General features: G+C 44.0%; 3 protein-coding genes across 3 annotated transcripts; 1 reads left to right on the forward strand and 2 right to left on the reverse strand.

Annotated features, from left to right (window-relative positions):
- The first annotated feature begins 347 nt into the window (after positions 1-347).
- On the forward strand, positions 348-1,135 carry LOC125539882. Its single transcript, XM_048703422.1, has one exon. It carries the CDS (start codon positions 409-411, stop codon positions 895-897), a length of 489 nt encoding a protein of 162 aa, XP_048559379.1. The 5' UTR covers positions 348-408; the 3' UTR covers positions 898-1,135.
- Positions 1,136-1,631: 496 nt separating this feature from the next.
- Positions 1,632-5,184, reverse strand: LOC125539881 (probable plastid-lipid-associated protein 13, chloroplastic). Its single transcript, XM_048703421.1, has 7 exons — positions 4,874-5,184; positions 4,432-4,553; positions 4,136-4,219; positions 3,837-3,933; positions 3,305-3,521; positions 2,783-2,835; positions 1,632-2,044 (listed from the first exon to the last, which is right to left on the reverse strand). The coding sequence occupies exons 1-7, from the start codon at positions 5,081-5,083 to the stop codon at positions 1,934-1,936; spliced, it is 894 nt and encodes a 297-aa protein (XP_048559378.1). The 5' UTR covers positions 5,084-5,184; the 3' UTR covers positions 1,632-1,933.
- Positions 5,185-5,625: 441 nt separating this feature from the next.
- On the reverse strand, positions 5,626-8,383 carry LOC125539883 (zinc finger CCCH domain-containing protein 31-like). Its single transcript, XM_048703423.1, has 3 exons — positions 8,200-8,383; positions 7,291-7,351; positions 5,626-6,581 (listed from the first exon to the last, which is right to left on the reverse strand). The coding sequence occupies exons 1-3, from the start codon at positions 8,273-8,275 to the stop codon at positions 5,798-5,800; spliced, it is 921 nt and encodes a 306-aa protein (XP_048559380.1). The 5' UTR covers positions 8,276-8,383; the 3' UTR covers positions 5,626-5,797.
- Between the last annotated feature and the right edge of the window lie 10,759 nt (positions 8,384-19,142).

A 19,142-nucleotide genomic window follows, 5' to 3' on the forward strand; every position in this document is an offset into this window, starting at 1 on the left:
ATCGTGGAGTGTATATTACTTAGTCTAATCATAAATGGACTACTAAAGTATTTTTCTTAATCTAAAAGCATAGTCATAAAATCGTCTACGTGTTATCCCACACGCGCTAGTTTTATTAGGACGCGAACGAGAGGAATTAAATCCATTTGAGCGCGTATGTAGAAAAAGGAAGGCATTAAATTCTTTAGGCCTATATTTTTGTAGTGCTAAAAATACACAGGACGTATTAAATCAGTGCCAAATATTACACACGTCTCAACTCAGCCGTCGGATGGAGGAAACCCACAGCATCCAACGGCGCAGGGCCCAGGGCGGGTCTATATAAACCCCCTGTGGCCACAGCCCTCTTCCCTAAAGCCACCACCGTCTTCCTCCCGTCCGTTTCTCGCATCGGGAGGCGACAAGAGAATGGCACCGCACTCCCCCGCCGTGAAGCTCCAGTCCCGCGCCGCGCCGGCGCCGTCGTCGGCGATGGGCGCGCACCGGTGGTCCCGCCCCATCGCCAAGGGCCCGCCGCGCAAGATCAGGATCGTGCACGTCCTGGCGCCGGAGGTGATCAAGACGGACGCGCGGCACTTCCGCGAGCTCGTGCAGCGCCTCACCGGGAAGCCGAAAGGCGGCGGGGTCGGCGGAGGGGCGTCCTCGTCGTCCTCGTCGCGGTCGCCCGAGAGCGCCGCGGCGGAGTCGTCGTCCCAGCAGCAGGCGGCGGCAGGCGGCTCGTCGTCCGTCGCGGTCGCGGTCGCCCCCGAGGCGGCGGCGGGGGGGACCGTCAAGGCGGAGGTGAAGGAGGAGGACGCCGCGTCGCCGGAGGGCGGGTTCGGGGAGGCGGGGGGCACGGCGACGAACGACGCCTTCTTCCAGGACCTCGACGAGTTCCTCCTCGGCGGATGGCTTTAGTCTCTGATCGGTCAGCGGCGCGCCCCCCGTTAGAGCCAAGTCCGAGAACTTTTGCCCCCCGCTGTTGATGCATAGGATGGTGACGGTTAACAGAGATCCCCCATTTCGGCCTGGAATTTTAAGTTATAGAATTGGGTTTCCTGCGTCTGTTACTTCTCCAGTTTGTTGATATTTCAGTTGTGTTATTCAAATTTGAACCCGCACTTGGAATGGAAATGGCAGATTAGTTTGGTTGTTTCGACGGCATTGCGTGTCTGATTCCATCCTTCCTTGTTTGTATCTTTCTTCTGGGTGAACTAGAGGGAGATAGAGAGATGGAGAGGTAGGTGCGCATGCTCTGAAATCTGAACTGACGATGGAGGAAGACATGGCAGAATTCTTTGCAGCGTCAGCCTGTCAGGAGTGGTTAGGTGCAGGACTAACAGACCTTGCGCTGCGCGCACGTACAGGATGGTCGCAATGTCCACACGATATCTCAAAAATAAAAGACTGTTTCTCCCGAGGAAGTAAGCATTCTTCAGTTCAGGTAGAACGCCCTCCTCTAGCCTGTGAGGAATGACGGCTTATACTGTGATAATACTCCTGATGCAATCGAACAAGGGAAGATTGTAGATACTATGGCCGTAGATCATCGGCCCAAAATTACAGTACAATGGCCTCATGATCCACATTTCATCTTCCTGCTGGATGTTTGAATTTGAGATAGCATACCGAGCTAATTTACCTTGGTGTCATTTGCGCCGATGCAAAGCTGGGTGCTGGAATTATATGGAACAAAACAAGTTACAGTTCAGAGTTATTCACTGCCCATTTCGCATATCTAATTTTTGATTGCATCTGAGTGCTCAAGTATTGCTCAGCTCCAGGATAGCAGTAACTACTCTAGCCAGCAGCAAAAAGGAGCTTGAATTTACACACTCAAGTGGCTGCTAACATATGCACTGCTTTTTCATGTATGCGAAAACCTGGAAAATGGCAAGAAAGAAAAGACAACTCCGAAAAAGTTAACCATAGTGCTCCGGTTAGTACCCAAACATTAGCTTTGATATTCAGGAATCACTACGTCTGGCGTGTTCTCCATTGGATTTGGTTGCGGCCCTTCCAGTTTTGTCAGGACATCAGGTGCTCCAGCAGCATCTCGGATAATCTAAATGAGAAGACAGAACAACCATGAGAAGTTGTGGCTTTTCAATCCTTCCAAAATACTATACTAGTAGGACGGATAATATGAGATTTCAAACCATTCATTCTGTACTTTGTGCAACATGATTAGATTGACTTGTCTAGAAGAGAGGATCGAACTGACGCAACTGTATTGGTAGGCTGATTAGATTATCAGCATCTTAAACTTGCAAATGACGTTGATATATGCCATAAATCTGGCATCTTATCGATGATTTTTAACAACAAAAACATATGTGCATTTTTTCTTCTGGTCTTGCTTACGGGGTGCTCAACATTCTCAAGAAGATACCATAGACTGGTACTTCAGCGGATTAAGAGCCTTCATTTCTATTGTCTAGATAAAATGATGATGCTAAATCTGTGCAGCATTCAAACTCAGTATGTCATCAGCTTTTATTTTCTTTGACATTTATGTGTCTATGAGCTAAGTATAGAATCAGGTATATTTTCTCTAAAAGAACTAGGTATAGTCCAGTAATTATGTCCAACATGTGACACTTAAGACATATGGTACAACTCAAGCGTGGAAGCTATAAAAGTACTGATTCCATCTTTTCTGTTAGTCCATACAGTAGATAAAACCAAGGGGTTACTTCCAAGATGGATGGTGGTCACAGTGTAATGTACACAGGTGCAAATGCATGTTATCATGATATGATTTTGGTGTTCGCTTTAGTGTGTGATAAACTGATAAACATACCAGTATTTCTTCATCAAGGTAGGAAATCATGAATAAGCGCTGGTACATCCCATCTGTAATAAAAAAAAAGGGGCCATGCAACGGAACTAATCAATCCATGTAACATAGTACATGACAATTATTAAAGATTCATGGCATCACAGAATGAAAAATAGCATAACTATATTGAACCATCCTGTGATGGTGCACTAAATACTGCAGGTAGACAAAAGTATTGCAGATGGACAACATGGATAGAGAGAACTAGCTACCGTGATGTCATGAATACTGTGAGCATTCCTCTCTTGTCATGGTTGGAAGTCAAATTTTGGAAGAAACAAAAGGCAGCATTCCAATAATTTAATATTTTTGGCAAAAAAAATCAGTGATTACAAATGTATTGAAGCAAGTAGCAGTTTTCTAACAAGAAAAGGTCAGTAATAAATCCTGCGGTTGCATTGTATGAATTGGCAGTATGTCCTAATAAAACTGGAAAAGTGATGCAGTAACAAGAAGTCTATAAATCAAGCCTTATGTACTTACTAAGAGGTAACTTAACCCCCTCCGAAACAGCATCTCTTATAGAGGCAGGAAGTTGCTGTAGAGCTCCTGCAGTTTGTCCAAGTAAGCCCTTCAGTTGTTCAGGTAGTGTTTCTTCACTGATTTTGGGGGTTTCCAAAAATGCCTCGACGTATTCCTCTTTCATCCTGATAGGCCCCTCCACGGACAGTTGAGTGGTCAGAACAAATCTGTTTTGTATCTGCATACACAAAAAGGCGGTAAACTGTGAGACATGAATGGAACAACAGAACTCAACATGGTCATATACAAATGTACAGCTCCTGGATAAGACAGATAAATGGCTGCCAGCAATGCCTTAGTATGAACGTGGGATCTTGGTATCTTGCCACATTACAAGAGCTACTTCTCATAATTTCATTTGAAGAAAAAAATAGCTATGCATGCTGTAGGCAGGTATATAAATGGCACAAACATTGCGAACATGAGGTAGTTGTAAAGATAGATCCAAAAATGCACAAGGGTTGTAGGCAGCTTCCACAACTTTTGAAATTACCGTATTCAAGAGCTTGACGTTCGAGGAAATTTTGCAGTAGCCATCCCTGATCACCACATCAAGCCCCGTAAAGTGTGCGACACTTGTAGGTGACCGCCTACGAAAAGAGCATACTCGCTATGTGATACACATTTTTGTCAGGGAAAGATCAATTTAGATTTATGTATTTGCAACACACCATGAAAAGATAACTTTTAAGAAACCATGTAACTCATTCTCATGAGAATAAAGTAAGGAGAGCTCTAATTAAAATGGTGAGTTCATTGTAATGTAACTTGCATCCAGAAATAGTGGCGTACTCAAACAAAAGCTTGGATGCAAATGTTCCCGGACTGCTATCACCGAACCATTCAATGTTCCATCGACCTTCCAGATAGGGTGATCTGAAAAGTGAAACATATGATTAATGAACAAGGACCAACGAAATGTCCATACAACATAACTGTTTTAGTCAGAAATGATGGGAGTTCCTCATGGATATGGGACATGTAAATGCGGAGATGAATGGAAGTCATTGGTTCCTAAACTGAACATCATGTTAGCATCTCCAACTTATTTTGATGATAGTTTGCCTGTTGAGAACTGCAGCGCTTACGTTGTGGGACGAGGAGTGGGGTTGAGGCGTTCGAGGCCGACGATGCGCTCATTGACGTCGATCTTCTGCATCTCCGTGGTCTTGCCGCTAACAAAGGCTTCGAAGCCTCCAGAGTCCCTGAACTGAAATGGGCAGCAGTTTACATACTCAGACCGTGAATGCAGAACCCAACTGTCAACATGCAGACACGAACACTACTAAGCTCATGATTCGGTGGGCTCTGCAAAATCGAGGCGTTTACTCGTCAATCAAATCGAAAGCTGTGCAAAAGTGACTTCCGCTGGGCACAATTGGCTTATTGAGAAACTACTAATAGCCAAATCGGCAGCAGCACTGGGCAGTGGATACGATTCGTATGGACCAGACCAGCACGGCAGTACGGGGCAGGCCGTAGCCATTCATTCTGCGAGGAAGGGGAACAGGAGAGGGGGAGGAGGCTCACGGCGAGGAGGAGGGACTCCTTGGCGGAGAGGCGCTCCATCTCGCGGGCGTAGCTGGCGGCGGGGCCGCCCTGGAACTGCGCCGTGGCCCTGCAGCGGCACCCGGCGGCGCGGCGGGGGGAGAGGCGCAGCTGGCCGTCCCGGCGACCGCGGACGGCGGGCAGCAGCGGAGGGGAGACCGGGGCGAGCGTCGCTGCGGCGGCGGCGGCCATGCCAGAGGAGGCGACTTTGCCGTGCGTGAGCCGAGGGGAGGAGAGAGGAGCTCGAGATGTCGTGGTGGTGCTGGAAGCGCTGTGCTGTGTAGGCCAGTCCACGTAGAACAAGGAGAGAGAAATGACCTTCGCAGGTGTAACTGGTCCCACATGTCATTGACACCACTGGTGTACACTACTTCAAAAGTCAAACTTTTTACGTTTGACCAAGTTTATATAAAAAAATACTCTCAAGATCTACAATAGTGACCAAATAAATAAAACATGAAAACATATCTTATGATGGACGAATCTAATTATACTAAATTTCGTATTGGTAGATTTTGCTATTTTTCTCAATAAAATTGATCAAATCTTGAGAAGAACAAGGAAGTACGTATTACGTTTGCAAATGCAGGCATCATAAGAGCACAGTGAAATCAGTGACCCGTCTGTGGTCAACACAGCTGGGTAATCACCACAGCAATGGACCGCGGAAGCTAGAACCGAATAAAACGCACAAGGAGAAAGAAAACTCAAAAGGCGACTTAACTAGACTGGGATGACAGCAAGAAAGTTCTGAACCATATTTCATTCAAAAAAGCTGAATCTTATCACAATCCATAGAACCAAAATACAACAGGCCTAATCACCTAGAGCCAGCAGCAAGGGAGAACAGAATAGTCACAGTAGCAGCACAAGAAGGAGCGAGGATCAACCGCAGCAGCGGTGTCATCAGACGGCGGCACCCTTCCGCTGCTCGGTCTCGCCATGGGCGAAGTGGCAGCGCTCGCCGAAAGTGCAGGTGCCCTTGAGGAAGTTCTCGCATATCTTGGTCTTGTAGTTGCTCCTGCCTCCAGGCCCGCCCCCGCCGCCGCCACCGCCTCGGCCTGCGGGGGCTGCTGCGCTGGCTGGGTTCTTCGACGGAGTGCTGGCGCTGATGCTGGCAATGAGATCACGCACCATGTCGTTGGCTTGCTTTATCTGGTCGAAGCTGCCTTCCAGCTCAATGTTCTTCAGGTCTGGGTTTGATTCGTGGTCGCGTATCGAGAGCTTGACCCCTGTGATGCGGCAGATCTGCTTCGTGTTGACCCCGCCCTTCCCGATTATGCCTCCGGCGAGAGCGGCGTCGACACTGACCTTGCAGGTAGACGAGGCGCCAAAGTTTCCGGCAGGAGGACCCATCGAAGCTGGCGGAGGTGGTTCGTGTCGACCTCCATATCGACCACCCATAGGAGGAGCATAGGAACTTTCTTGGGACATGTAGGAGGATGGTGGCCTGCCAAGCTCCCTCTCGCCGTGGGCAAAATGGCACTTGTCACCAAACTTGCAGCCTTCTGCAGTGTTGTACTTGGTGCACATGCGTGTTTTGACACCAGAAGCAGCATGATCCGCTGGAGCTCTTGACGGTGCAGACACAGCAGCATGGCCTAGGCTGTGTGATTTTGATACTGTCTGGTATCCACCAGGGACAAAGTGCGCGAAGTGACAGCCCTCACCAAAGGGGCACCCAACAGTGCTGCATCATTCAAAACAATACAGATTATGTACTGATCTTGCAATAACAAATATAGTAAGTAATGAGAACTGAGCAAACTTAAGAGACTTGTTACAAAGGACAGTTGTAGAGCTGTATACCAAGGCAGAAGAGTTCTCATAACAAGATAACAGTGCTACCAAAGGCAGAAGATCACATGTATTACATGTTATCAGTGCAAATGGCCCAAATTGACATAATAACAGAAACATAATTGTAAAGTTGCATGAAATCCTGTCTAACAATTTTCAGTATATAGGAATCCAGGCAGGTGCAAGATTCAAACAAGATTCACAGAGACCACAATACTGCATATAGCATATGTATATGTATGTGCTTAAAAGGATGCTTTCATTACTCAACAGAACTAAAGCATGTTAGTGCAGACTCAATTACCAAGTAATAGAGAAAGAGAAGGTCCTATCTAGAGAACAAAAAAACATGCAACAAATGTGGATTGTGGTACTGTTATTATCTTATTTATTTGAACACTATGAAAGAAAAATATTAAATGTATATACTTTGATCAGTTGGCAACATTGCTGTGCATGAATTACAATTTGCAACAATCCGTAAAGCTTCTGCACCAAAAATAAAAGCAGCAGGGGAGAATTTAATTCTTAACTGTAATACACAGTAAAAATTAGAAGGTACCGTTCTGATGTTATTTTGGATAGGTTAAGATTTGAACCTGAAAAACTTGGTGCAAGGCTTCGATTTGCTTGATAGACCAGTTTGTTGTGACTCCGATTCTGTTGCATGAAATTAATTACATTTTTCCACTTGTTAGAAGTTGCATTGTTGATCTTCTATTCAAGTAAACATATACAATTTGTGTCCAATAAATTTGATGAATGGACATAATTTTACATAAGATAAAGATGGTATTCAATGGTGCTTATCCTGCAGAAAATGGTCATGGTTACACTCACACTGCATATTATTGAAAGACGACAACTAGAAACAGATCATAACATTCATGAATGATGTTTAACATGTTTCTTTTTTTGTAATGGAGTCCTCCAATTCCATTTTGAGCAAAAGCAGGCGCTTTGCTTTTCCAAATTTGTTTCCTATCATCATCACCTTTCCCCCACATGTTCTTTCCTTCTTTTCAAAGAAACCTCACCTTGATCCAACTTTTTAGTATGTCCTGCTCTTAGATGAGTTGGTTCAGACTTTGGTTGTCAAAGCTTATTTTTTCTGTACTTGATAGGTATTTCATTACGGTACAAGACACGATGCAGGTGGGTCTTAATTCCACTCGACCGCAAGGAGCTGTACCGGCGCGAAGAGGGCATCCGATGGATTTGGCATAATTATCAACCTACCGCAGGGATTTGCCGGCACTAGAGCATGGATACTTCCGCACATGAATACTGTCAAGTAAGATGCAGGCAAATCTTATCTTATACAGGGGATAACGGCACGACACGCTCACTCGCTCCACGCTCGCGGACCAGAACCTAGAGGTACCCTAGAGAGCGCCGAGGCTGCAGATCCAGCGGCAGGAGCTACACGACAGGGCGAGACCTGACGACGGGACCTAGAAAGCGTACGAGGGGGGCGGGGAGAGATGGAGAAGAAAGCGACGGGTTACCTCTCGAGCGCTTCCCGCCTGCGGCGCCTCCGTTGGCGGACTCCGGCCGGGATCTCTTGCGGGCGGCGGCATCCATGGCGAGCCCTCCGCGTCGAGGCGGAAACCCTAGCTTGCGGTTTGGCGGAGGCGGAGTGGGGCGCAGCGGAGGGAGGAAGAGGCCAAGTGCGAAATCGCTTCGGTCGAGTTAACGGCCAGAGTCGTGGGTGTGCATCTTACGGTGGCTGGGCTTCATAAGCCCAGGTTTTGGGGCTTGGTCCGAACTCCGACGGGAATTCGCATTCCGGCCCAGTTACGTAGACAGTTGCGACCTGCTTTTTTTTCCCTAGCGAATAGCTAGGGTTTCTCTTGCTTCCGGCGGCGTCGCCGGAATTCTTGTCTGATCCACGACGGATCTTTACCGTCTCTCGCTCCTCGGCTTGGGATGATCAAGGGGGGTCCCTCGTGACTCTACCCGGCCTTGGCTGTTGGAGCGATCGCGAGTTCTCAGGCAAAGCAAGCTAGGGTTTGCAGTTCAAGTGATCAGAGGGAGGAGGTGATGGCAGGCGAACCTGGAGGATCGTAGAGAAGGGGAGGCAAGGAGAGTACGGACAATCTGCTGGCCCGGTTGAACTTACAGGAAGAAGAAGAGGATGACTTCGTATGGGAGGATGAGCTCCTAGATCTGATGACGCCGGCCAAGTGGCTGGCGATTGCGAGGGTTCACACACCCAAAACTTTTAGCCCAGGCGCTCTGTATGGTGACATGCGCGCGGCATGGAACCCGGCAAGGCCGGTGATTTGGAGGAGAGTGAATGACAACCTGTTCACGGCGCAGTTTGGATGTCTAGCGGATTGGAACAAGACCATGTTTGAAGGTCCATGGCTCTTCCGGGGACAGGCCGTGATCATGCAGGAGTATGATGGGTACAAGAAGCCCGAATCCATCCCTCTGGAAACATTGACGGTGTGGGCGCAGATTCATCGCCTACCAGACAACTTCCTGATTGAGCAGGCAGTTCGAGGGATGGCCTCTCGCATTGGAGAGGTTGAAGAGGTTCAACTTAGGCTACCAGCGGGCTATTTTGGAGAATTTGTTCGAGTCAAAGTCAAGATCGATATCAATGCAAAGATAAAACGTTTTGTCACTGGGAAGAAGGGAGAGGAAAGAGTTAGATATCAAGTGAAGTATGAAAAGCTCCCAACCTTCTGTTTTAATTGTGGGGAGTTCAGGCACTGGTATGAGGAATGTGGAGATGGCGAGCATGATGTATCATCCTTTCAGTGGGGGGAGTTTGTGCTTGCAGATGCCTTCAGAGCTGGCCATATTAGAAGAGGGGTAGCCGGCCCCCAAGCAAGACAGTCTATGGGGGGAGGGAGATGTAGAGGAAGGGGAAGGGGCACCTACAACCCTAACCAAAGCTGGAGATTTAACGCTCAGAACCACAACCCGGGGCAGGCGGATGACAGAAGACCCGAGGAGGCCGAGGGAGAGGAGGTTGCTCGAGAAGAGAGGAACAATGTACCGGTGGCCATGGAGGGTTTGCAATCAAACAAGCAGGCTTCTGTGGAGAATAATTCAGGTCCTAGCCCAGCTGCAACAATGCAGGAACCAGTGGAGGCTGATCCCCTGGCTATGGTGGCAACACCCTTGCCGGCAGTGCCCCCGCTGCCGCCTGTGTATGTCTCGTCGTGCAAGGAATACAAGAGAATCAGGAAGGAGTTGGGCAGTGTGGACAAGGAGAAGATAAAGGAGATTGATGGACCTGGTGGTGGAGATTTGACCTTAGCAACTACAACAACTAAAGATGATGCACAATTGGCGGGCTCATTCGAGGAGTGCCGCCGGGCACAATGAATCTCCTCTGCTGGAACTGTCGCTGGATCGGCAACGCCCCGACAGTTCATGAGCTGCGCGAGTTCACGAGAAAGTTTGCCCCTAGAGTCATTTGCATAGTAGAAAGTCAGATTAGTGCAGATAAAGCGGAAGTTCTAAAAATACTCTAGGTTATGATTGTTCTTTTGCTGTTAGCTCCTATGGTAGGAGTGGAGGTCTTTGTTTATTCTGGAATAATGAAATAAAGTTGGAAGTTTTGGGCTACTCCAAGTATCATATCGATAGCAAAGTGGAGGCACTAGGTGAGCAACCATGGAGACTATCTTGTTTCTATGGGGAGGCACAGACACATCTTCGACATCACACCTGGAATACTATGAAAAATTTATCTACACTCCAAAGCTTGCCATGGATCTGTGTTGGAGACTTTAATGAAGTGCTGAGACACGATGAACACAACGGTATAGGCTCTAGGAGCCAGGCTCAGATCCAAGGCTTTAGGGATGCCGTCGATGTTTGTGGATTAATTGATCTCGGGTTTAAAGGAACCTCATGGACATATGAGAAAAAAGTTACAGGTGGTTCCTACACAAGAGTAAGGTTAGACCGAGCACTAGCCTCGGCTGATTGGTGTGAGCTTTTTCTGGAGCGGTGGTGGAGCACTTGACAGCGGCCACATCTGACCATAAACCGGTTCTAGTGCAAGTGTCTCAACCAGTTATTGAGGGAAAAGAGCTAAGTAGTTTCGCTACGAGGTAATGTGGGACAAACATCCTAACTTACAACCCACGGTTCAGAATGCATGGAATTTTGAGGGCCATAACCCGACAGCTACTCAGGTCCGTTTGAAACTTGAGGAGCTGGCCAGTAACTTGGGCGATTGGTCGAGGATCACTTTCGGGAGTGTTCGAACGGAAATAAAGTCTTTGCAAAAAGAACTTGATCGGCTGCAAAGCAATCCAGCACGTACTGGGCCATCTCATGCAGAGATCAAGATCAACGACCGCCTTATAGAAATGTATCTGCGTGAAGAGATCATGTGGAGATAGCGCTCACGCGTCGAGTGGCTATCCAAAGGTGACAGGAACTCCCACTTCTTCCACCTGAGAGGCTTCGATGCGGCGTAGGAAAAACCTTATCAAGGCTTTACAGAGGCCTAATGGTTCCTTAACAGATGAACCGTCTGAGATGCAACAGATGGCTTTGGAGTTTTACAAAAATCTATACACCTCTGAGGGGGTAGAAGGAGTGGCGGATGTGCTTCAGCACGTACCTGTTAAGGTAACGACGACAATGAACGAACGGCTTATGGCACCTTATGGGGCAAAGGAGGTCAAGACAGCTTTGTTCCAGATGTTTCCGACGAAAGCACCGGGACCCAATGGGTTCCCAGCTCACTTTTTCCAGAGGCATTGGGATATCTGTGGTGAAGCGGTGACTGATGACCCACAAGTATAGGGGATCTATCGTAGTCCTTTTGATAAGTAAGAGTGTCGAACCCAACGAGGAGCAGAAGGAAAAAATAAGCGGTTTTCAGCAAGGTATTCTCTGCAAGTACTGAAATAAGTGGTAACAGATAGTTTTGTGATAAGATAATTTGTAACGAGCAACAAGTAACAAAAGTAAATAAAGTGCAGCAAGGTGGCCCAATCCTTTTGTAGCAAAGGACAAGCCGGAACAAACTCTTATAATAGGAAAAGCGCTCCCGAGGACACATGGGAATATCGTCAAGCTAGTTTTCATCACGTTCATATGATTCACGTTCGATACTTTGATAATATGATATGTGGGTGGACCGGTGCTTGGGTGCTGTTCTTACTTGAACAAGCATCCCACTTATTATTAACCTCTATTGCAAGCATCCGCAACTAAAACAAAAGTATTAAGGTAAACCTAACCATAGCATGAAACATATGGATCCAAATCAGCCCCTTACGAAGCAACACATAAACTAGGGTTTAAGCTTCTGTCACTCTAGCAACCCATCATCTACTTATTACTTCCCAATGCCTTCCTCTAGGCCCAAATAATGGTGAAGTGTTATGTAGTCGACGTTCACATAACACCACTAGAAGCTAGACAACATACATCTTATCAAAATATCAAACGAATACCAAATTCACATGACTACTCATAGCAAGACTTCTCCCTTGTCCTCAGGAACGAACGTAATTACTCACAAAGCATATTCATGTTCATAATCAGAGGGGTAATAATATGCATATAGGATCTGAACATATGATCTTCCACCAAATAAACTAACTAGCATCAACTACAATGAGTAATCAACACTACTAGCAACCTACTAGCACCAATCCTGGACTTTGAGACAAGAATTGGATGCAAGAGATGAACTAGGGTTTGGAGATGAGATGGTGCTGGTGAAGATGTTGATGGAGATTGCCCTCTCCCAATGAGAGGAGCATTGGTGATGACGATGGTGATGATTTCCCCCTCCGGGAGGGAAGTTTCCCCGGCAGAACAGCTCTGCCGGAGCTCTAGATTGGATCCGCCAAGGTTCCGCCTCGTGGCGGCGGAGTCTCGTCCCGAAAAGTTCCTCTCTCTTTTTTTCTCATCGAAAGACCTCATATAGGAGAAGATGGGCATCGGAGAGCCACCAGGGGGCCCATGAGGTAGGGGGCGCGCCCCCCACCCTCGTGAGAAGGGTGTGGGCCCCCTGGCCTTCATCTTTGGTGTGGATTTTTCTTTATTTCTTTTAAGACGTTCCGTGGAGTTTCAGGACTTTTGGAGTTGCGCAGAATAGGTCTCTAATATTTGCTCCTTTTCCAGACCAGAATTCCAGCTGCCGGCATTCTCCCTCCTTGTGTAAACCTTGTAAAATAAGAGAGAATAGCCATAAGTATTGTGACATAAAGTGAAATAACAGTCCATAATGCGATAAATATCGATATAAGAGTATGATGCAAAATGGACGTATCAACTCCCCCAAGCTTTGACCTCGCTTGTCCTTAAGCGAAAAGCCGATAACAATAAATATGTCCTCATGTTTAGAGGTAGAGGCATCGATAAAAATAAAATACGGACATGAAGGCATCATGATTATTCTCATAACAACAACGTATATAGATTTTGTCATATGATTACTTATGTTCAAGTGATGATCTATTCACAATGCAAAAGTATAAATCATAAACCTTATTGGGCTCCGACAAACTATAATCTCAGTCATTGAAGCAATTGCAATTTATCATAACATCGGAAAGAGTCTATGTCAGAGCTAAAAAGCAAGTCCACATACTCAACTATCATTTAGTCCTCCATAATTGCCAACACTCACGCGATACTTGTGGTTACGGAGTTTTAATCGGACACAGAGAAAGATAGGGGCTTATAGTTTTGCCCCGCAACCTTTTACCTCAAGGGTAATGTCAACAATAATGGTTCATGCTCCCCTACATCCAATTATATATATATCATGTTCTTTCCAACATGCTGAGCTTGCCAAAGGATAAAATAAAAAAAGGTGAAGATCACCATGACTCTTGCATAAGGTAGAGGATAATAATAAAGGATATGCCCTTCGCAGAGGGAAGCAGAGGTTGCCATGCGCTTTTATGGTTGGATATATAAAATCTCAATGCGAAAGAACGTCACTTTATATTGCCCCTTGTGATATGAACCTTTATTATGCAGTCCGTCGCTTTTATTACTTCCACATCACAAGATCGTATAAAGCTTATTTCTCCCACACCAACCAATCATACATATTTAGAGCAATTTTTATTGCTTTGCACCGATGATAACTTACTTGAAGGATCTTACTCAATCCATAGGTAGATATGGTGGACTCTCATGGCAAAACTGGTTTAATGGGTATTTGGAAGCACAAGTAGTATTTCTACTTGGTGCTGAGAATTTGGCTAGCATGAGGGGGAAAGGCAAGCTCAACAAGTTAGAGGATCCATGACAACATACTTTATCTCAGATATAAGAAAGACATAACTCATTATGTTGTCTTCCTTGTCCAACATCAACTCTTTAGCATGTCATATTTTAATGAGTGCTCCCAATCATAAAAGATGTCAATGATAATATATCTATATGTGAAACCTTTCTTTCCTTATTACTTCCTATTAATTGCAAAAATGACCAAAGCTATGTCTGCCAACTCCCAACAACTTTTAATCATGATACTCTTTCTATGTGAAGTCATTACTCTCAATAAGATCAATATGAACTTTTGTTTCTTTTTATTCTTTTTCTCTTTTCTTTTATTCACCCAAGATCATGGCAAAATAGTAAAGCCCTTGACTCAACACTAATCTTTATTATATATAGCTCACAGACTCGATTACATAGAAAGATCATAAAGCAAAACTCAAAACTAGATCATGCCATAAACTTTATTCTACTAGATCAAGATATTATCAAAAGGATCGAACTAAGAAAAACGGTAAAGATAAGAGTTGTGATTGTGATATGATACCGGGGCACCTCCCCCAAGCTTGGCAGTTGCCAAGGGGAGTGCCCATACCCATGTGATCATGTCTCCTTCTTTGTTGTTGGTGTAATATTCTTGGCGATTATTCCTCTCAGGATACGATTCTCCTCCTCGAGATTATTGACTTGCTGCTTGAGGTCCATTATTTCCTTACGAAGCTTTCCTGTAATAGCTAAAGCTCCTTGCACCCAAGGGTGTTGCATAGCTGCGGGAGAACAAGTGACACTCCTCTTCATATTTTCATAAGTAAGAAATCTAACATTAGAAGGGATAACCGAGTTTGGAATAGCTGAGCTCTGTAGTTCCCCCATCGTGAACCCAGCTCGGAGGCGTGAGGTGACTTCTTGATCCTCCATAGCATCTACTCTCATCAAGTCAGCCTCCATCTCCTCCTCCGTTGCTGGCCCAAAGTGGTCAGCATCGCTGTTTGCCCTTGGTTCCGGTGCCGGATTAGATACCCGGCTCTCCCCGATTGACTCTTGAGAAGACATCTTGCTCTAATCTGCAGCAGCAATAGCTCGAAAACAAAAATAGAGGAAATTTGCGTGATACGGGAGTCAAAACCTTCGGGAGAATATATAATGAATTTTTACCGACCAAAATACGTAACGTGCAAGAAAACGGAGTCCGAAAAGCACACGAGGTGCTCACGAGGTAGGGGGGCGCGCCCACCACCCTCATGGGGCCCTCGTGTCCTTCCCGAACTGCTACTTATTTTTCTATTTTTCTAAATATTCCAAAACGGAGAAATATTGCCTTAAAAATTGTTTTGGAGTCGGTTTACTTACCGTACCACATACCTATTCCTTTCCGGAGTCTGAAATGTTCCGGAAGTGTCCCTTATGTATTCCTCCAGGGTTACGGTTTCAATAATATTGGTTTCAACATTTATGGGATTACCTGAGATATAATGTTTAATTCTTTGACCGTTTACCACCTTCGGATTTGTGCCCTCGAAGTTGTTGATTTTTACGGCACCAAAACGATAGACCTCTTCGATAACATAGGGGCCTTCCCATTTAGAGAGAAGTTTTCCTGCAAAAAATCTCAAACGAGAGTTGTATATCAATACATAATCACCTACATTAAACTCACGCTTTTGTATCCTTTTGTCATGCCATCTTTTAACTTTTTCTTTAAACAACTTGGCATTTTCATAAGCTTGGGTTCTCCATTCATCAAGTGAGCTAATATCAAATAACCTCTTTTCACCGGCAAGTTTAAAATCATAGTTAAGGTCTTTAATAGCCCAATATGCCTTATGTTCTAGTTGTAGAGGTAAGTGACATCCTTTTCCATAGACCATTTTATACGGAGACATACCCATAGGATTTTTGTATGCAGTTCTATGAGCCCATAATGCATCATCAAGTTTCTTAGACCAATTCTTTCTAGACGTATTAACAGTCTTTTGCAAAATTAATTTGAGCTCTCTATTGCTCAACTCTACTTGACCACTAGACTGTGGGTGATAAGGAGATGCAATTCTATGATTAACATCATATTTAGCAAGCATTTTACGAAAAGCACCATGAATAAAGTGTGAACCACCATCAGTCATTAAATATCTAGGGACTCCAAACCTCGGGAAAATAACTTCCTTAAGCATTTTAATAGAAGTGTTATGATCAGCACTACTAGTTGGAATAGCTTCTACCCACTTAGTAACATAATCAACAGCAACTAGAATATGTGTGTATCCATTAGAGGCAGGAAAAGGTCCCATATAATCAAAACCCCAAACATCAAATGGTTCAATAACAAGTGAATAATTCATAGGCATTTCTTGACGTCTACTAATATTACCAATTCTTTGACATTCGTCACAAGACAAGACAAACTTACGGGAACCCTTGAAGAGAGTAGGCCAATAGAAACCAGATTGCAATACCTTATGTGCAATTCTATCTCCAGCGTGGTGTCCTCCATAAGACTCGGAATGACACTTACGTAGGATCTGTTCCTGTTCATGCTCAGGTACACAACGTCTAATAACACCATCTACTCCTTCTTTATAAAGATGTGGGTCATCCCAAAAGTAATGTCTCAAATCATAGAAGAACTTTTTCTTTTGTTGGTATGTGAAGCTAGGTGGTATAAATTTAGCAACAATATAATTAGCATAATCAGCATACCATGGAGTACTACGAGAAGTACTTATAACATTTAATTGTTCATCAATAAAGTTATCATTAATAGGTAGCGGGTCATCAAGAATATTTTCTAACCTAGACAGGTTGTCTGCAACTGGGTTCTCAGCTCCCTTTCTATCAACAATATGCAAATCAAATTCTTGTAGCAAGAGAACCCATATAATAAGTCTAGGCTTAGCATCTTTCTTTTCCATGAGATATTTAATAGCAGCATGATCAGTTTGAATAGTTACTTTGGAATCAACAATATAAGATCTGAACTTATCACAAGCAAATACAACTGCTAAGAGTTCTTTTTCAGTAGTAGCATAATTTCTTTGAGCATTGTCTAGAGTCTTACTAGCATAATGAATAATATTTAATTTCTTATCAACTCTTTGCCCTAGAACAGCACCTACGGCGTAATCACTAGCATCACACATAATTTTAAAGGGTAGGTTCCAATCAGGTGGCTGAACAACAGGTGCAGAGACTAATGCTTTCTTAAGTATTTCAAATGCGTCTACACAATCATCATCAAAGACAAATGGTATACTTTTTGCAATAAATTAGTCAGAGGCCGAGAAATTTTTGAGAAGTCCTTAATGAACCTCCTATAAAATCCAGCGTGACCAAGGAAACTTCTTATACCTTTGATGTCCTTGGGACACGGCATCTTTTCAATAGCATCAACCTTGGCTTTATCAACTTCAATACCTCTTTCAGAAACTTTGTGCCACAAGACAATACCTTCATTAACCATAAAGTGGCACTTTTCCCAATTCAAGACAAGATTAGTTTCTTCACATCTCTGCAAAACTCGATCAAGATTGCTCAAGCAATCATCAAAAGAGGAACCATAGACGGAAAAGTCGTCCATGAAAACCTCACAAATCTTTTCACAAAAGTCAGAGAATATAGCCATCATGCATCTTTGAAAGGTAGCAGGTGCATTACATAAACCAAAAGGCATATGTCTATAAGCAAAAGTACCAAAAGGGCATGTAAAAGTAGTCTTTGATTGATCTCTAGCCGACACAGGTATTTGAGAGAAACCAGAATAACCATCTAGAAAGCAGTAATGCGTATGTTTGCATAATCTTTCTAGCATTTGATCAATAAAAGGTAAGGGGTAATGATCTTTCTTAGTAGCTTTATTTAATTTGCGGAAATCAATTACCATCCTATAACATGTGATAATTCTTTGTGGAATCAATTCATCTTTATCATTAGGAACAACAGTAATACCTCCCTTCTTAGGGACACAATGGACATGACTTACCCACTCACTATCAGCAACGGGATAGATTATACCTGCCTCCAGAAGCTTTAGTATTTCTTTTCTTACCACTTCTTTCATTTTAGGATTCAGACGTCGTTGAGGATCACGAACTGGTTTGGCATCTGCTTCCAAATTTATTTTATGTTGACATAGAGTGGGACTAATGCCCTTAAGATCATCAAGAGTATATCCAATAGCAGCACGATGCTTCTTCAGAGTTTTTAATAATCTTTCTTCTTCATGCTCTGAAAGGTTAGCACTAATAATAACATGATATATCTTCTTTTCATCAAGATAAGCATATTTAAGATTATCAGGAAAAGGTTTGAGCTCAAACACGGGATCACCCTTGGGTGGAGGAGGATCCCCTAAAATTTCAACAGGCAAGTTGTGATGCAGAATAGGTTCCTGTTTAAAGAATACTTCATCTATTTCCCTTCTTTAATTCATGAACATATCATTTTCATGGTCTAACAAATAGTGTTCTAAATGATCACTAGGAGGTACGGCAATAGAAGCAAGACCAATAATTTCATCCTTACTAGGTAATTCTTCCTCACGATGTTGTTTACTAAATTTAGGGAAATTAAACTCATGAACCATATCATCCAAACCAACAGTAACAATATTCTTAGTGCAGTCTATGGTAGCATTGACAGTATTTAAGAAGGGTCTACCAAATATAATTGGACAAAAGCTATCTTGCGGAGAAGTAAGAACAAGAAAATCAGCAGGATATTTAGTTTTCCCACACAAGACTTCAACATCTCTAACAATTCCAATTGGTGCACTAGTATCTCTATTAGCAAGTTTAATAATAACATCAATATCTTCTAACTCAACAGGTGCAATTTCATTCTTTATTTCTTTGTATAAGTCATGAGGTATAACACTAGCACTAGCACCCATATCACATAAGCCATGATAACAATGATCTCCTATTTTAACAGAAATAACAGGCACGCCTACCACAGGTCTATGTTTATCCTTATCACAAGGTTTAGCAATTCTAGCAGTTTCACCTTCGAACTGAATAACATGCCCATCAATATTATTAGACAAGAGATCTTTAACAATAGCAATATTAGGTTCTACTTTAACTTTCTCAGGAGGTGTATAAGTTCTAATATTGCTTTTACGAACAACAGTTGAAGCTTTAGCATGATCCTTTATTCTAACAGGGAAAGGTGGTTTCTCAATGTAAGAAGTAGGAACAATAGGATCATTATAAGTGACATTCTTTTCTTCAACTTT

Source organism: Triticum urartu, chromosome 2, assembly GCF_003073215.2.
Source record: "Triticum urartu cultivar G1812 chromosome 2, Tu2.1, whole genome shotgun sequence".
Classification (NCBI taxonomy): Eukaryota; Viridiplantae; Streptophyta; class Magnoliopsida; order Poales; family Poaceae; genus Triticum; species Triticum urartu.